This window comes from Dendrobates tinctorius, unplaced genomic scaffold (genome assembly GCF_039654945.1).
Source record: "Dendrobates tinctorius isolate UK_male_01 unplaced genomic scaffold, ASM3965494v1 ptg000142l, whole genome shotgun sequence".
In the NCBI taxonomy this organism is placed as follows: Eukaryota; Metazoa; Chordata; class Amphibia; order Anura; family Dendrobatidae; genus Dendrobates; species Dendrobates tinctorius.
In genome coordinates, this window is record NW_027361809.1 from 1162112 (window position 1) to 1180622 (window position 18511).

The 18511-nt window shown below is 47.6% G+C and overlaps 1 protein-coding gene across 7 annotated transcripts in view; it reads left to right on the forward strand.

Annotated features, from left to right (window-relative positions):
• DENND2B (DENN domain containing 2B) overlaps positions 1–18511 on the forward strand; it is a 272711-nt gene that overhangs the window by 205481 nt on the left and 48719 nt on the right. For all 7 annotated transcript variants that reach the window (XM_073545194.1, XM_073545193.1, XM_073545195.1 and 4 more), the window contains 4 exons: positions 4470–4547; positions 6992–7132; positions 7210–7358; positions 12889–13066. In XM_073545194.1, the coding sequence (XP_073401295.1) occupies positions 4470–4547; positions 6992–7132; positions 7210–7358; positions 12889–13066 (546 nt within the window). The remainder of the gene's footprint in view (positions 1–4469; positions 4548–6991; positions 7133–7209; positions 7359–12888; positions 13067–18511) is intronic.

Here is an 18511-nt window from a genome sequence, read left to right on the forward strand (position 1 = left end):
AGCCATCAGTTGCAAGATATTTTGTCAGTGAAAAAGTTACTGTGACAATGACAGTAGATACATTTAAAAAACAGATCATAGAGCTTGTTGTAAAGGATAGTGTGCCTATTTCATTATTTTCACGACCAGCTTTTATGTGTCTGAATGGGGAAATGGCCCGCAAGCTTGGTGTTTCTCTGGAGAGAGAGAGTATTAGAAAATTAGTAATCGAAGAAGCTTTTAAACAAAAGGAAGAACTTAAAAAAACTCTCAAGGGACGCTTTCTGTTTCTTAAAATGGATGCCTGCACACATCACAGAGTGAACTATTTTGCCATCAATGTCCGATTTGTTTGTGACAAAAATGAAATAGTTACCAAGACATTGGCAGTAAAAGACACCAAAGCTCATCACACCAGTGAGTTTCTCCAGGTCTTGGTGGAAAAGGTTCTGCAAGACTATGAACTTAAGAGCAAGTTCTTTCTGTCGTAACTGACAATGCTTCAAATATGATAAGTACTATTAAGCTAATGAATGAGAGTAATGATGGTGACCAGCAGCTAGAAGAACATTCTGGGTCCACAGACACAGAAATGTTTGAAATAGAGGAACACAGTATTGTAACGGAGGAGCAAACTGAAGTTGCTTCAGATGAACAGCAACATGATAGTTTAGATGATCTTGTTGAAACTGTGTCAATATGTTCTTTCATTCATCACATGCGCTGTGTTGTGCATACGCTACAACTGGCTATAAGAGACAGTCTGCAAGAAGGACATGCTGCTGCACTGATTGGCAAGGTGAGAAAATTGGCTACTGTTGCCAGAACCCCTAAAGTTGACTCAGTTTTGAAGAGACGTGCTGGAAAAGGGGCAATTATTGATCAAGCCACACGATGGGGCAGTACTTACTTAATGACTCAGCGCTTGGTTGAACTGAAAACCTTTCTTGTAGACATGGCTAACCCTCAACTGACGCTAAATGAAAGTCAGTGGAATCAGGTGACTGAGCTGGAAAAATTGCTAGAGCACCCATTTACAGTGACTAAAAAATAACAAGCAGAGGACTTAACTCCAGGTATTTTCTTAAAGGAGTGGAAGAACCTGATGTTTCGCCTGTCCCAAAGAGGAGGGTTAATTGCAAGTGGCATTGCTACATCAATGAAACGGAGAGAGGAGCTACTATTACAAAATAACATTCTTTTGGCAGCTGTTTATGTAGACCCAATGCATCGGATTCTTCTAGATGATCAACAGCTAAGTAAAGGAAAAGAAGCTCTGTTTGAAATAGCAGTAAGGATGAAAGGGTTGCAGAACAGTCAGGAGGAACAAGAAGAATTTGGTCGTCCTGCCACATCTTCACCCTCATCAACTGATGAAGAATTTAATTTCGAAAAATATTTGGATCACAAGGACCGTGCAAAGCGTTCCCGCATAGAAGAAGAGTCATCCCCATCAAGGAACACAGCCAGTACATTTCAGCAGAATTTTTCATGTGCACTAAAAGAAATTGAGAAATTTGACCGTTCATCAAAAATAACAGTGCAACAAGCGATTCCTCTGTATCCTGACATTGTCAGAGATGTTGCCCGAGTGGTTACTGCTTTGCCACCAACACAAGTTAGTGTAGAGAGGTTGTTCTCTGCTCTCAAAATAATTAGATCAGATTTGAGGGCATCCATGAAGGAGGATCTGACAGAGGCAATACTTTTTCTGAGGACAAATTTATAGATTTCTTCTTATTAACTGCATAAAAGTGTTTATTGCATATTTACTTACAGTTTAGAAAAGTTTATAAAAGTTATTTGCTATATTCTAATTGTATTCTAATAAATGTAGTTTTTGCTCTAAGTGGTCTGATTACTTATATGATGGTGAGAAACTGAATAAGCACGATGTTTAATATTTTACAACAGTAAATTTGTTGTTATGAATTGGCCATTTATGAAGGAGTCGGAGCCGGAGTCGGAGCCTGATAAAATCCAGGAGTCGGAGTCGCAACTGTGGCTTACCGACTCCACAGCCCTGGTACCGAGTATGTTCGGAACCGAAAATCACACACACAAATTCAGCACAAAAAGAGTAGCAATATGGCAAATTTTATATTCAGCGACCGACACCAAACATACACACGTGGTCACAATTGTTGGTACCCCTCATTTAATGACAGAAAAACCCACGATGGTCACAGAAATAACTTGAATCTGACAAAAGTAATAATAAATAAAAAATCTGTGAAAATGAACAAATGAAAGTCAGAGACTACTTTACAACCATGTGAAATGATGGTCCCCGTAACTTAATAATTTGCACAACCTTTTGAGGCAATCACTGCAATCAAACGATTCCTGTATCTGTCAATGGGACTTCTGCGCCTCTCGACAGGTATTTTGGCCACTCCTCAAGAGCAAGCTGCTCCAGTTGTCTCGTGTGTGAAGGTTGCCTTTCCCAGACAGCATGTTTCAGCTCTTTCCAAAGATGCTCAATAGGATTTAGGTCAGGGCTCATAGAAGGCCACTTCAGAATAGTCGTGTTTTCCTCTTAGCCATTCTTGGGTGTTTTTAGCTGTGTGTTTTGGATCATTATCCTGATGCAAGACCCATGACCTGTGACTGAGACCAAGCTTTCTGACACTGGGCAGCACATTTCTGTCTAGAATCCCTTGATAGTCTTGAGATTTCATTGTACCCTGCACAGATTCTAGACACCCTTTGCCAGATGCAGCAAAGCAGCCCCAGAATGTAACAGAGCCTCCTCCATGTTTCACAGTAGGGACAGTGTTCTTTTCTTGATATGCTTCATTTTTCCATCTGTGAACATAGAGCTGATGTGCCATGCCAAAAAGTTCCATTCTTGTCTCATCTGTCCATAGGACATTCTCCCAGAAGCTTTGTGGCTTGTCAACATGTAGTTTGGCAAATTCCAGTCTGGCTTTTTTATGACTTTTTTTTTTTTTTTCCAACAATGGTGTCCTCCTTGGTCGTATCCCATGAAGTCCACTTTGGCTCATACGACGACGGATGGTGGGATCTGACACTGATGTTCCTTGAGCTTGAAGTTCACCTTTAATCTGTTTAGAACTTTTTCTGGACTCTTTTGTTACCATTTGTATTACCCGTCTCTTTGATTTGTCATCAATTTTCCTCCTGTGGTCTCGTCCAGGGAGGTCGGCTACAGTCCCATGGAGCTTACACTTCTGAATAATATGTGCAGCTGTAGTCACAGGAACATCGAGTTGCTTGGACATGGTCTTATAACTTTTACCTGTGACATGTTTGTCTATAATTTTCTTTTAATCTCCTGAGACAACTCTTTCCTTGGCTTCCTCTGGTCCATGTGGAGTGTGATACCATGTCACCACACAGCACAGTGAGGATCTGTAGCCCCCTCTATACAGGCCACTCACTGACTCCAGGATTGTAAATACACTTGAGATGCTAATTAGTGGACACACCGCAATGTAACATGTCCCTTTTGTCACATTATTTTCTGGGGTCCCACCATTTCTGTCCAGGCCTATTTCATGAGTTTTATGTTTTGAAAAATTGTGTGGAAGCATGGCTGAGAAGCAATGTCTGACTTTCATTTGTTCATTTTCATAGATTTTTGATTTATTATTACTTTTGCCAGATTTAAGTTATTTCTGTCACCATTGTGGGTTTTTCTGTCATTAAACGAGGGGTACAAACAATTTTGACCACATGTGTATATACAACCTGTCCTCTCCATACATCTCTGCTATATAATTTATTTCCCTCATATATCTGTGATTGCAGCTCTGCATGTAACTAGAGCATGAGATGTGCTGTAACTATACAGTATAATATGAATTTCATCTACAACCTGGAGCAGTGGTGGTGGTAGTGCCGGAGCAGTGCTGGTAGTTGTGCCGGAGCAGTGGTGGCAGTAGTGCCTGAGCAGTGGTGGCAGTAGTGCCTGAGCGGTGGTGGCGGTAGTGCCGGAGTGGTGCTGGTAGTTGTGCCAGAGCAGTGGTGGCGGTAGTGCCTGAGCAGTGCTGGTAGTCGTGCCGGAGCGGTGGTGGAGGTAGTGCCGGAGCGGTGGTGGCGGTAGTGCCGGAGTGGCGGTAGTGCCGGAGCAGTGCAGTGGTGCAGCAGAGCGTTCCTCACCGCCCGCTGAGCTTTTCTTGGCCCTGAAATCAATCTCAGAATAGCAGTGACTGTTTCAGGATTAGTATTAATATCAGTGACCGCTCCAAATTACAGCCTGGAGACCCCAAATTACAGCCTGTGGAGCCACCACAATGTGATAATGAGAGGGGAGGACGACCACTGTCATATTGAGCAAACCTCATAATATCAGTGGGATGTTCCCTTGTGAGAGCCATGAGGCCTGTGTCTGTATTAAGGGGAATGTAAACTTTTGCAACCAATTGATTATTCACTGCTGTATCATTTCCTAGTGTTTTTGCGCTGGTTGTAGAGTGGCTGCTCGGCGAACCGCCGGGATCTGACTTGTATCATCTCTCCCACAGCCCAGCGGGAAGGGTCCTCGACTCCCTGAGGTTTACTGTGTCATCAGCCGGCTGGGATGCTTCGACCTATTCTCCAAGGTAAGAGGAGCAGCGAGATCTGGGTACAGGGAAAAAAAAACATGGAGATGAAAATGGTGCAAGCACAAACCTTATATTTATCAAGCGTCCAGACGCCATCATGTTTGGCTTTGATTTCTCTGCTCCAAAATGTCAAACTACAGCAAATTCTCCTACGACATTTCGCACTGGGTAATTTCGGACCCTCTTTGCCGGTTCTTCTTGTCCATGTGCCTCATTTTGTAGAGTCGTATGATCAGTTGTGTTATATGCCATCGTTGATTTGCCATGGCATTACAGGGGTTAAATTTTGACTATTGTACCTGCAGATCCCACTATTGGCTTATTGGGGTATTCCGACAATGGCGCCTGTTGATGGGTCCAAGGGTCTCCCTGATGTAGGGGAGCAGTCACAGGCTCGTGTATTTTTTGCTTCTGCGTTTTCTCCTCTTCCAAGAGACATAACTTTTTTACTTTCGTCAACTTCGCCATATGACGGCTTGTTCTCTGCGCATCAAGAAAAGAAAAAATCCAAGTGAAATGATGAAAAAACAAAACACAAGTCCGGCATAGTTATTTGGGTTTTACTTTAACCAGGTTCATTGTGCTGTAAAAATGACGTAGTGTCAGAGTGAGTACGACGATACCAGACGTGTATTCGTTTTTCTATAAGGATTAATCTATTTTCGTGTCTTTATTTTTGCAAGGGGCGGAGGAGGGGGTTACACTTATATATTTTATTCTTCTAGAATTGCTTGTACTATATCCGGGATAGGCTATTTAAATGTGGCCTTTATGAGCAGAGCTATCCGCGGGGTGTCTGGCTACGTAACTCAGCCGCCATCTTTGCGCTATGATGTGGGGTCCGTACCATACAGCACACAGCGACCAGTGATGAAACTGTTCATCGAGCATTATTTTGACAATTTTTTTTAAATTCGTTTATTGAACAGTAACAAACAAACATACGCATTTTGTATACAACCAATATTTTTAACAGTTGCAACCGCACAGGTGACGCTATTTCTACCGTCTTCTCTTGAAGAGTCTGAGGATCTCGCTGATCTAGTTGGGCAGTAGATAAAGGGTTACAGTCGCCACCTCTGCCCGGTGCGGTTCATTCATTATTGCAGCCCCCGACTTTCTGATTGACAGGAGGTTGTACAGTGGGAATACCCCTCTACACTTAGGCGGTGTTCCCGTGCAGTGATGATCTGTTAGAACTGATCCAGCCACAATTTGTTGGCAAAAAAGTTCTACTGACACAACTTTATTGTCCGTTTTTTAATTAAAAAAAAAAAAGGATTCAGTTGAAATCCGTTTCACATTAAAGTCCATGGAAAATGGATCTGTTATCAGCCATCCTTGATCTTCTATTTAAAATAGATCCAGTAAGCAAAAAAGACTGATTTTTCTTAAGGCTAGGTTCACATTGCGTTATGGCAGTCCGTTTAACGGATTGCGTTACAAAGCGGCATTAACGCTATGTAACGCATCCATTAACGCACCCATAGACTGCCATAACGTAGCGCATCGCTAACGCCTGTCATAATCGGCATACGATGTGCAGTCATGCTGTGACGGACCCTTGGACGCGGTCTGCAGCTTTCGAGGGTCTGTCACGGCTAGCGCAGATGGAGCAGGTGCGCTAACGCGATCACATAACGGGATCAGAAAAAAAGAGTAGCGTTAGCGCAGTCCGTTTAACACATGCATTGAATGGACTGCCATAACCCTATGTGAACCTAGCCTAAAAGGAAGGAAACGCACTGCTAATTAACAAATCCGTTTTCCATAGAGTTCAATAAAAAAAAAAAGATTCAGCTGAAATCAATTTATTAAAAACGGACAGAAAATTTGTGTGAGCAGAACTTTTTTGCCAATATATTGCTACTGGATCCATTGTAACGGATGATCACTGGACATGTGAACATCGCCGTACTCCTCTGACCGTCTGTCGATCGCAGCATGTGTGGGACCACAGGGCTCACGTGATTGATGAGCAGTCGCCTCCGCCATCCTTGTGCCTTGAGGGGCATGTAGCGCCCTCTTGCAGTGTTTTGGTGGTCTTGCAGCTACGCCTGGTGCCAGTGCCTTCACTATGTGCCCAGTATGAGGACGGAGAGACATCCTGCTGTGTTCCAGGTCAAACCACTAAGTGGTGTAATACTGGCACTCTCTTCATTACATCCCCCGTGCTGCTGGGAGCGCAGAGCTCGCTGGGGTTTGTCTTGGCGCCAGGTATTACAGCGGATACTCGCCGAGTGCCGACTCATACAGACTACACTACAGATGTTGTTGTAGGACCTGATACAGATGTAGCAGAGCTCGGCTTGTCTCCATGCCTGGGATTTCAGTAGCGTGACGTCTTGTTGGAGGGCCTGTCCTGATGCTTCCCTTGCCGTCCCTTCATTAGCGGGGATTTCGCTTTTACTGTAAATAGTGACGACTTCTTTTATCCGCAGATCTTGGATGAGGTGGAGCGGAGGAGAGGGATTTCTGCTGCACTCGTCTACCCATTTATGAGAAGTCTGATGGAGTCTCCCTTCCCGGCTCCCGGGAAGACAATCCGAGTGAAGACGTTCCTCCCGGGTGCAGGGAATGAGGTACTGGGGAGGAGTAATATCTGCAGCGCCCCCATGTGGTCACCTGCACATTTCATTGCCCTTCATTGTCACTATAGGTCATCGAGCTGCGAAGACCGATGGATTCACGGCTGGAACATGTGGACTTCGAATGTCTCTTCCGGTGCCTCAGCGTCCGACAGATCATCCGGATATTTGCCTCGCTGCTGCTGGAGAGAAGAGTCATATTTGTGGCAGAGAAGCTGAGGTAAGGCCTGGAGCTGAAGACAGTCACTCTGTGGGTGCAAGAGATTGAGGTTCTGCTGTATTTAGTGCTCGGAGTCTGCAATCTGCGGCTCTCCAGCTGTGGAGAACCTGTAACCTCCAGTATGGCCAGACTGCAGTGTGGTGACATCACAGAGAGGGAGGAGAAGGGTGCTGACGTCACGGGGAGGGCGGAGAAGGGTGCCGACGTCACTGGGATGTAGGAGAAGGGTGCTGACGTCGCGGGGATGTAGGAGAAGGGTGCTGACGTCGCGGGGATGTAGGAGAAGGGTGCTGACGTCGCGGGGATGTAGGAGAAGGGTGCTGACGTCACGGGGAGGGCGGAGAAGGGTGCTGACGTCGCGGGGATGTAGGAGAAGGGTGCTGACGTCACGGGGAGGGCGGAGAAGGGTGCTGACGTCGCGGGGATGTAGGAGAAGGGTGCTGACGTCACGGGGAGGGCGGAGAAGGGTGCTGACGTCACGGGGAGGGCGGAGAAGGGTGCTGACGTCACGGGGAGGGCGGAGAAGGGTGCTGACGTCACGGGGAGGGCGGAGAAGGGTGCTGACGTCACGGGGAGGGCGGAGAAGGGTGCCGACGTCACGGGGAGGGCGGAGAAGGGTGCCGACGTCACTGGGATGTAGGAGAAGGGTGCTGATGTCACAGGGAGGGCAGAGAAGGGTGCTGACGTCGCGGGGATGTAGGAGAAGGGTGCTGACGTCGCGGGAAGGGCGGAGGAGGTTGCTGACGTCACAGGGAGGGCAGAGAAAGGTGCTGACGTTGCGGGGATGTAGGAGAAGGGTGCTGACGTCACGGGGAGGGCGGAGAAGGGTGCCGACGTCACTGGGATGTAGGAGAAGGGTGCTGATGTCACAGGGAGGGCAGAGAAGGGTGCTGACGTCGCGGGTATGTAGGAGAAGGGTGCTGACGTCGCGGGGATGTAGGAGAAGGGTGCTGATGTCACGGGGAGGGCGGAGAAGGGTGCTGACGTCGCGGGGATGTAGGAGAAGGGTGCTGACGTCACGGGGAGGGCGGAGAAGGGTGCTGACGTCACGGGGAGGGCGGAGAAGGGTGCTGACGTCACGGGGAGGGCGGAGAAGGGTGCCGACGTCACTGGGATGTAGGAGAAGGGTGCTGATGTCACAGGGAGGGCAGAGAAGGGTGCTGACGTCGCGGGGATGTAGGAGAAGGGTGCTGACGTCGCGGGAAGGGCGGAGGAGGTTGCTGACGTCACAGGGAGGGCAGAGAAAGGTGCTGACGTTGCGGGGATGTAGGAGAAGGGTGCTGACGTCACGGGGAGGGCGGAGAAGGGTGCCGACGTCACTGGGATGTAGGAGAAGGGTGCTGACGTCGCGGGGATGTAGGAGAAGGGTGCTGACGTCACGGGGAGGGCGGAGAAGGGTGCTGACGTCGCGGGGATGTAGGAGAAGGGTGCTGACGTCACGGGGAGGGCGGAGAAGGGTGCTGACGTCACGGGGAGGGCGGAGAAGGGTGCTGACGTCACGGGGAGGGCGGAGAAGGGTGCTGACGTCGCGGGGATGTAGGAGAAGGGTGCTGACGTCGCGGGAAGGGCGGAGGAGGTTGCTGACGTTACAGGGAGGGCAGAGAAAGGTGCTGACGTCGCGGGGATGTAGGAGAAGGGTGCTGATGTCGCGGGGATGTAGGAGAAGGGTGCTGACGTCGCGGGAAGGGCGGAGAAGGGTACTGACGTCGCGGGGATGAAGGAAGAGGGTGCTGACGTCTCAGGAAGGGCGGAGAAGGGTGCTGACGTCACTGGGATGTAGGAGAAGGGTGCTGACGTCTCTGAGGGCGGAGAAGGGTGCTGACATTACGGGGAGGGCGGAGAAGGGTGCTGACATCACGGGGAGGGCGGAGAAGGATGCTGATGTCACTGGGAAGTAGGAGAAGGGTGCTGACGTCACTGGGATGTAGAAGGGTGCTGACGTCTCGGAGGGCGGAGAGGGGTGCTGACGTCGCAGGGATGTAGGAGGAGGGTGCTGACGTCACTGGGATGTAGGAGAGGGGTGCTGACGTCGCAGGGATGTAGGAGGAGGGTGCTGATGTCGCGGGGATGTAGGAGGAGGGTGCTGATGTCGCGGGGATGTAGGAGAAGAGTGCCGACATCACTGTCATGTAGGAGAAGGGTGCTGACGTCACGGGGAGGGCAGAGAAAGGGTGCTTACGTCACGGGGTGGGCGGAGAAGGGTGCTGACCTCACGGGGAGGGCGGAGAAGGGTGCTGACATCACGGGGAGGGCGGAGAAGGATGCTGACGTCACGGGGAGGACGGAGAAGGGTGCTGACATCACGGGGAGGGCGGAGAAGGGTGCTGACGTCACAGGGAGGACGGAGAAGGGTGCTGACGTCACTGGGAAGTAGGAGAAGGGTGCTGACATCACGGGGAGGGCGGAGAAGGGTGCTGACGTCTCGGGAAGGGCGGAGAGGGTTGCTGACGTCGCGGGGATGTAGGAGGAGGGTGCTGACGTCACGGGGAGGGCGGAGAAGGGTGCTGACGTCTCAGGAAGGGCGGAGAAGGGTGCTGACGTCGCGGGGATGGAGGAGAAGGGTGCTGACGTTGCGTTGGATTTATTACAACTAAGCGGCTGATAGTGGCATCTTGGCATCACATGGCAGAACTGGACATCTGTCAATCTGTACCATTCACTGACCACTAGGGGACAGGACGGATTTTTTCCAAAATCCATATTAATTCCAAAGCCAGTCGGGTTCCCATATCAATCATGACGTCTCATACAGACACCACACTGGATCTAGGGATAAGGCACTGATACAACCACTACTAATGTTGACCCAGAACTTTACTGCCACCTAGAGGTGCAATTAGGAATAGCACATACACTTCAAAGGACAGCGACTATACACCATAATGGGAATCTCTACATTATATAATCCTCTAACCTCTACAAATAATAGTACTGGAGCGTTACAAGAGGGGCTGATATCAGTCACATATGGTGTAATGTCTGGGGGTTATATCCGTACTGGAGCATTATAAGAGGGGCTGATATCAGTCACATATAACCCCCAGACATTACACCATATGTGACTGATATCAGCCCCTCTTATAACGCTCCAGTACTGATATAACCCCCAGACATTACACCATATGTGACTGATATCAGCCCCTCTTACAACGCTCCAGTACTGATATAACCCCCAGACATTACACCATATCAGTACTGGAGCGTTATAAGAGGGGCTGATATCAGTCACATATGGTGTAATGTCTAGAGGTTATATCAGTACTGGAGCGTTATAAGAGGGGCTGATATCAGTCACATACAGTTGTGGCCAAAAGTATTGACACCCCTACTATTCTGTCAGATAATATTCAGTTTCTTCCTGAAAATGATTGCAAACACAAATTCTTTGGTATTATCTTCATTTAATTTGTCTTAAATGAAAAAACACAAAAGAGAATGAAGCAAAAAGCAAAACATTGATCATTTCACACAAAACTCCAAAAATGGGCCAGACAAAAGTATTGGCACCCTCAGCCTAATACTTGGTTGCACAACCTTTAGCCAAAATAACTGCGACCAACCGCTTCCGGTAACCATCAATGAGTTTCTTACAATGCTCTGCTGGAATTTTAGACCATTCTTCTTTGGCAAACTGCTCCAGGTCCCTGATATTAGAAGGGTGCCTTCTCCAAACTGCCATTTTTAGATCTCTCCACAGGTGTTCTATGGGATTCAGGTCTGGAATCATTGCTGGCCACCTTAGAAGTCTCCAGTGCTTTCTCTCAAACCATTTTCTAGTGCTTTTTGAAGTGTGTTTTGGGTCATTGTCCTGCTGGAAGACCCATGACCTCTGAGGGAGACCCAGCTTTCTCACACTGGGCCCTACATTATGCTGCAAAATTTGTTGGTAGTCTTCAGACTTCATAATGCCATGCACACGGTCAAGCAGTCCAGTGCCAGAGGCAGCAAAGCAACCCCAAAACATCAGGGAACCTCCGCCATGTTTGACTGTAGGGACCGTGTTTTTTTTCTTTGAATGCCTCTTTTTTTCTCCTGTAAACTCTATGTTGATGCCTTTGCCCAAAAAGCTCTACTTTTGTCTCATCTGACCACAGAACATTCTTCCAAAACGTTTTAGGCTTTTTCAGGTAAGTTTTGGCAAACTCCAGCCTGGCTTTTTTATGTCTGGGGGTAAGAAGTGGGGTCTTCCTGGGTCTCCTACCATACAGTCCCTTTTCATTCAGATGCCGACGGATAGTACGGGTTGACACCGTTGTACCCTCGGACTGCAGGGCAGCTTGAACTTGTTTGGATGTTAGTCGAGGTTCTTTATCCAACATCCGCACAATCTTGCGTTGAAATCTCTTGTCAATTTTTCTTTTCCGTCCACATCTAGGGAGGTTAGCCACAGTGCCATGGGCTTTAAACCTCTTGATGACACTGCTCACGGTAGACACAGGAACATTCAGGTCTTTGGAGATGGACTTGTAGCCTTGAGATTGCTCATGCTTCCTCACAATTTGGTTTCTCAAGTCCTCAGACAGTTCTTTGGTCTTCTTTCTTTTCTCCATGCTCAATGTGGTACACACAAGGACACAGGACAGAGGTTGAGTCAACTTTAATCCATGTCAACTGGCTGCAAGTGTGATTTAGTTATTGCCAACACCTGTTAGGTGCCACAGGTAAGTTACAGGTGCTGTTAATTACACAAATTAGAGAAGCATCACATGATTTTTCGAACAGTGCCAATACTTTTGTCCATCCTCTTTTTTTATGTTTGGTGTGGAATAATATCCAATTTGGCTTTAGGACAATTCTTTTTGTGTTTTTTCATTTAAGACAAATTAAATGAAGATAATACCAAAGAATTTGTGTTTGCAATAATTTTCAGGAAGAAACTGAGTATTATCTGACAGAATTGCAGGGGTGTCAATACTTTTGGCCACAACTGTATGGTGTAAAGTCTGGAGGTTATATCAGTACTGGAGCGTTATAAGAGGGGCTGACATCAGTCACATATGGTGTAATGTCTGGAGGTTATATCAGTACTGGAGCGTTATAAGCGGGGCTGACATCAGTCACATATGGTGTAATGTCTGGAGGTTATATCAGTACTGGAGCGTTATAAGAGGGGCTGATATCAGTCACATATGGTGTAATGTCTGGAGGTTATATCAGTACTGGAGCGTTATAAGAGGGGCTGATATCAGTCACATATGGTGTAATGTCTGGGGGTTATATCAGTACCATATGTGACTGATATCAGCCCCTCTTATAACGCTCCAGTACTGATATAACCCCCAGACATTACACCATATGTGACTGATATCAGCCCCTCTTATAACGCTCCAGTACTGATATAACCTCCAGACATTACACCATATGTGACTGATATCAGCCTCTCTTATATCAATACTGGAGCGTTATAAGAGGGGCTGATATCAGTCACATATGATGTAATGTCTCACACACAATAGGAGGGCACCTGGCATATAAAAGGGGGCGCCTCAGTGCTGAGTACAGACCCACATGTCCTCTTCTGTCTCCCCAGCACTCTGTCCAGCTGCTCTCATGCTGTCGTCGCTCTTCTTTATCCATTTTCCTGGCAACACACCTTCATCCCTGTGCTGCCGTCCTCCATGATTGACATCGTCTGTTGCCCCACGCCCTTCCTGGTGGGATTACTCTCCAACTCTCTGCCGAAACTGAAGGAGCTGCCGGTAGAAGAGGTGAGAACAAACTGCTGCCCCCAATAATCAGGATGTGTGCCGCAGCCCCTGATAGCGAGGATTTTTCCTGCCCCCCAGTGATGACGTAATTTGTGAGGGTCTCGATATTTGCTTTGGCCCCAGTTGTCAGGAATGTGGGGATCAGATTTCCTGGGGTCTTGCAGCCGCTGTCCGGCTTGTAGAGGATTGTCACATAATATCCTGCCCTGATTAGATGGTGAATTCCTCGATTACACCCAGTGATGACAGGAGGACGCTCTTCTGGCCAGAGTTGTTGCTTTTTCTCACTTTCTTCATTTGTGGACGGACAACAAGGATGACAACATTTTCATCATCCTCCTCATCTTGTTGCTACCTTCAGTGCTGTTGCTCCTGACTAATGCAAAAATATTACAGCCAAACAAGTAGTCCCCCTGAAAATGTGTATTGCAAGAGGTAGTGGAACAGTCCCCAGCAAATAATGCCCGCTACCTGCCCTGAACTTGGCAAATAGATGATGCCACCAACAGTTCACAGGCAGTGCCACAGAAATTAAGTGTGTCAAAAAGAAGAGTGCCCCTAAAGTAACTGTGCTCCTCCATAGTGCCCCAAAATAACTGTGCCCCTAAAGTAACTGTGCTCCTCCATAGTGCCCCAAAATAACTGTGCTCCTCCATAGTGCCCCAAAATCACTGTGCCAAGAAAAGTGCCCCTAAAGTAACTGTGCTCCTCCATAGTGTCCCAAAAATAATTGTGCCAAGAAGAGTGCCCCTAAAGTAACTGTGCTCCTCCATAGTGCCCCAAAATAACTGTGCCCCTAAAGTAACTGTGCTCCTCCATAGTGCCCCAAAATAACTGTGCCAAGAAGAGTGCCCCTAAAGTAACTGTGCTCCTCCATAGTGCCCCAAAATAACTGTGCCCCTAAAGTAACTGTGCTCCTCCATAGTGTCCCAAAATAACTGTGCCAAGAAGAAGTGCCCCTAAAGTTACTGTGCTCCTCCATAGTGCCCCAAAATAACTGTGCCCCTAAAGTAACTGTGCTCCTCCATAGTGCCCCAAAATAACTGTGCTCCTCCATAGTGCCCCAAAATCACTGTGCCAAGAAAAGTGCCCCTAAAGTAACTCTGCTCCTCCATAGTGCCCCAAAAATAATTGTGCCAAGAAGAGTGCCCCTAAAGTAACTGTGCTCCTCCATAGTGCCCCAAAATAACTGTGCCCCTAAAGTAACTGTGCTCCTCCATAGTGCCCCAAAATAACTGTGCCAAGAAGAGTGCCCCTAAAGTAACTGTGCTCCTCCATAGTGCCCCAAAATAACTGTGCCCCTAAAGTAACTGTGCTCCTCCATAGTGTCCCAAAATAACTGTGCCAAGAAGAGTGCCCCTAAAGTAACTGTGCTCCTCCATAGTGCCCCAAAATAACTGTGCCAAGAAGAGTGCCCCTAAAGTAACTGTGCTCCTCCATAGTGCCCCAAAATAACTGTGCCAAGAAGAAGAGTGCCCCTAAAGTAACTGTGCTCCTCCATAGTGTCCCAAAATAACTGTGCCCCTAAAGCAACTGTGCTCCTCCATAGTGTCCCAAAATAACTGTGCCAAGAAGAGTGCCCCTAAAGTAACTGTGTGCTCCTCCATAGTGTCCCAAAATAACTGTGCCCCTAAAGTAACTGTGTGCTCCTCCATAGTGTCCCAAAATAACTGTGCCCCTAAAGTAACTGTGCTCCTCCATAGTGTCCCAAAATAACTGTGCCAAGAAGAGTGCCCCTAAAGTAACTGTGCTCCTCCATAGTGCCCCAAAATAACTGTGCCAAGAAGAAGTGCCCCTAAAGTTACTGTGCTCCTCCATAGTGCCCCAAAATAACTTTGCCAAGAAGAGTGCCCCTAAAGTTACTGTGCTCCTCCATAGTGCCCCAAAATAACTGTGCCAAGAAGAAGTGCCCCTAAAGTTACTGTGCTCCTCCATAGTGCCCCAAAATAACTGTGCCAAGAAGAGTGCCCCTAAAGTTACTGTGCTCCTCCATAGTGCCCCAAAATAACTGTGTGAAGAGTGCCCCTAAAGTAACTGTGCTCCTCCATAGTGCCCCAAAATAACTGTGCCAAGAAGAGTGCCCCTAAAGTAACTGTGCTCCTCCATAGTGCCCCAAAATAACTGTGCCAAGAAGAAGAGTGGAGGAGCACAGTAACTTTAGGGGCACTCTTCTTTTTGGCACAGTTATTTTGGGGCACTATGGAGGAGCACAGTAACTTTAGGGGCATAGTGCCCCAAAATAACTGTGCGAAGAAGAGTGCCCCTAAAGTAACTGTGCTCCTCCATAGTGCCCCAAAATAACTGTGCCAAGAAGAAGAGTGCCCCTAAAGTAACTGTGCTCCTCCATAGTGCCCCAAAATAACTGTGCCAAGAAGAAGAGTGCCCCTAAAGTAACTGTGCTCCTCCATAGTGTCCCAAAATAACTGTGCCCCTAAAGTAACTGTGCTCCTCCATAGTGTCCCAAAATAACTGTGCCAAAAAGAGTGCCCCTAAAGTAACTGTGCTCCTCCATAGTGCCCCAAAATAACTGTGCCAAGAAGAAGAGTGCCCCTAAAGTAACTGTGCTCCTCCATAGTGTCCCAAAATAACTGTGCCCCTAAAGTAACTGTGCTCCTCCATAGTGCCCCAAAATAACTGTGCGAAGAGTGCCCCTAAAGTAACTGTGCTCCTCCATAGTGCCCCAAAATAACTGTGCCAAGAAGAGTGCCCCTAAAGTAACTGTGCTCCTCCATAGTGCCCCAAAATAACTGTGCCAAGAAGAGGGCCCCTAAAGTAACTGTGCTCCTCCATAGTGCCCCAAAATAACTGTGCCCCTAAAGTAACTGTGCTCCTCCATAGTGCCCCAAAATAACTGTGCCCCTAAAGTAACTGTGCTCCTCCATAGTGCCCCAAAATAACTGTGCTCCTCCATAGTGCCCCAAAATAACTGTGCCCCTAAAGTAACTGTGCTCCTCCATAGTGCCCCAAAATAACTGTGCCCCTAAAGTAACTGTGCTCCTCCATAGTGCCCTAAAGTAACTGTGCTCCTCCATAGTGCCCCAAAGTAACTGTGCCAAGAAGAGTGCCCCTAAAGTAACTGTGCTCCTCCATAGTGCCCCAAAATAACGATGCACCTAATGTAACTGTGCTTCTCCATAGTGCCCCAAAATAACTGTGCCCCTAAAGTAAAGTAACTGTGCTCCTCCATAGTGCCCCAAAATAACTGTGCCAAGAAGAGTGCCCCTAAAGTTACTGTGCTCCTCCATAGTGCCCCAAAATAACTGTGCTCCTCCATAGTGCCCCAAAATAACTGTGCCAAGAAGAGTGCCTCTACAGTAACTGTGCTCCTCCATAGTGCCCCAAAATAACTGTGCCCCTAAAGTAACTGTGCTCCTCCATAGTGCCCACAAATAACTGTGCCCCTAAAGTAACTGTGCTCCTCCATAGTGCCCCAAAATAACTGTGCCCCTAAAGTAACTGTGCTCCTCCATAGTGCTCTAAAATAACTGTGCCAAGAAGAAGAATGCCCCTAAAGTAACTGTGCTCCTCCATAGTGCCCCAAAATAACTGCCCCTAAAGTAACTGTGCTCCTCCATAGTGCCCTAAAGTAACTGTGCTCCTCCATAGTGCCCTAAAGTAACTGTGCTCCTCCATAGTGCCCCAAAGTAACTGTGCCAAGAAGAGTGCCCCTAAAGTAACTGTGCTCCTCCATAGTGCCCCAAAATAACGATGCCCCTATTGTAACTGTGCTCCTCCATAGTGCCCCAAAATAACTGTGCCCTTAAAGTAACTGTGCTCCTCCATAGTGCCCCAAAATAACTGTGCCAAGAAGAGTGCCCCTAAAGTAACTGTGCTCCTCCATAGTGCCCCAAAATAACTGTGCCCCTAAAGTAACTGTGCTCCTCCATAGTGCCCTAAAATAACTGTGCCAAGAAGAGGGCCCCTAAAGTAACTGTGCTCCTCCATAGTGCCCCCAAATAACTGTGCCCCTAAAGTAACTGTGCTCCTCCATAGTGCCCCAAAATAACTGTGCCCCTAAAGTAACTGTGCTCCTCCATAGTGCCCTAAAATAACTGTGAAAAAAGAATGCCCCTAAAGTAACTGTGCTCCTCCATAGTGCCCCAAAATAACTGTGCCCCTAAAGTAACTGTGCTCCTCCATAGTGCCCTAAAGTAACTGTGCTCCTCCATAGTGCCCTAAAGTAACTGTGCTCCTCCATAGTGCCCCAAAGTAACTGTGCCAAGAAGAGTGCCCCTAAAGTAACTGTGCTCCTCCATAGTGCCCCAAAATAACGATGCCCCTATTGTAACTGTGCTCCTCCATAGTGCCCCAAAATAACTGTGCCCCTAAAGTAACTGTGCTCCTCCATAGTGCCCCAAAATAACTGTGCCAAGAAGAAGAGTGCCCCTAAAGTTACTGTGCTCCTCCATAGTGCCCCAAAATAACTGTGAAGAGTGCCCCTAAAGTAACTGTGCTCCTCCATAGTGCCCCAAAATAACTGTGCCAAGAAGAGTGCCCCTAAAGTAACTGTGCTCCTCCATAGTGCCCCAAAATAACTGTGCCAAGAAGAGGGCCCCTAAAGTAACTGTGCTCCTCCATAGTGCCCCAAAATAACTGTGCCCCTAAAGTAACTGTGCTCCTCCATAGTGCCCTAAAATAACTGTGCCAAGAAGAGGGCCCCTAAAGTAACTGTGCTCCTCCATAGTGCCCTAAAATAACTGTGCCAAGAAGAGTGCCTCTACAGTAACTGTGCTCCTCCATAGTGCCCCAAAATAACTGTGCCCCTAAAGTAACTGTGCTCCTCCATAGTGCCCTAAAATAACTGTGCCAAGAGGGCCCCTAAAGTAACTGTGCTCCTCCATAGTGCCCCAAAATAACTGTGCCCCTAAAGTAACTGTGCTCCTCCATAGTGCCCCTAAATAACTGTGCCCCTAAAGTAACTGTGCTCCTCCATAGTGCCCCAAAATAACTGTGCCCCTAAAGTAACTGTGCTCCTCCATAGTGCCCCAAAATTACTGTGCCCCTAAAGTAACTGTGCTCCTCCATAGTGCCCCAAAATAACTGTGCCCCTAAAGTAACTGTGCTCCTCCATAGTGCCCTAAAATAACTGTGCCAAGAAGAGGGCCCCTAAAGTAACTGTGCTCCTCCATAGTGCCCTAAAATAACTGTGCCAAGAAGAGTGCCTCTACAGTAACTGTGCTCCTCCATAGTGCCCCAAAATAACTGTGCCCCTAAAGTAACTGTGCTCCTCCATAGTGCCCCTAAATAACTGTGCCCCTAAAGTAACTGTGCTCCTCCATAGTGCCCCAAAATAACTGTGCCCCTAAAGTAACTGTGCTCCTCCATAGTGCCCCAAAATTACTGTGCCCCTAAAGTAACTGTGCTCCTCCATAGTGCCCCAAAATAACTGTGCCCCTAAAGTAACTGTGCTCCTCCATAGTGCCCTAAAGTAACTGTGCTCCTCCA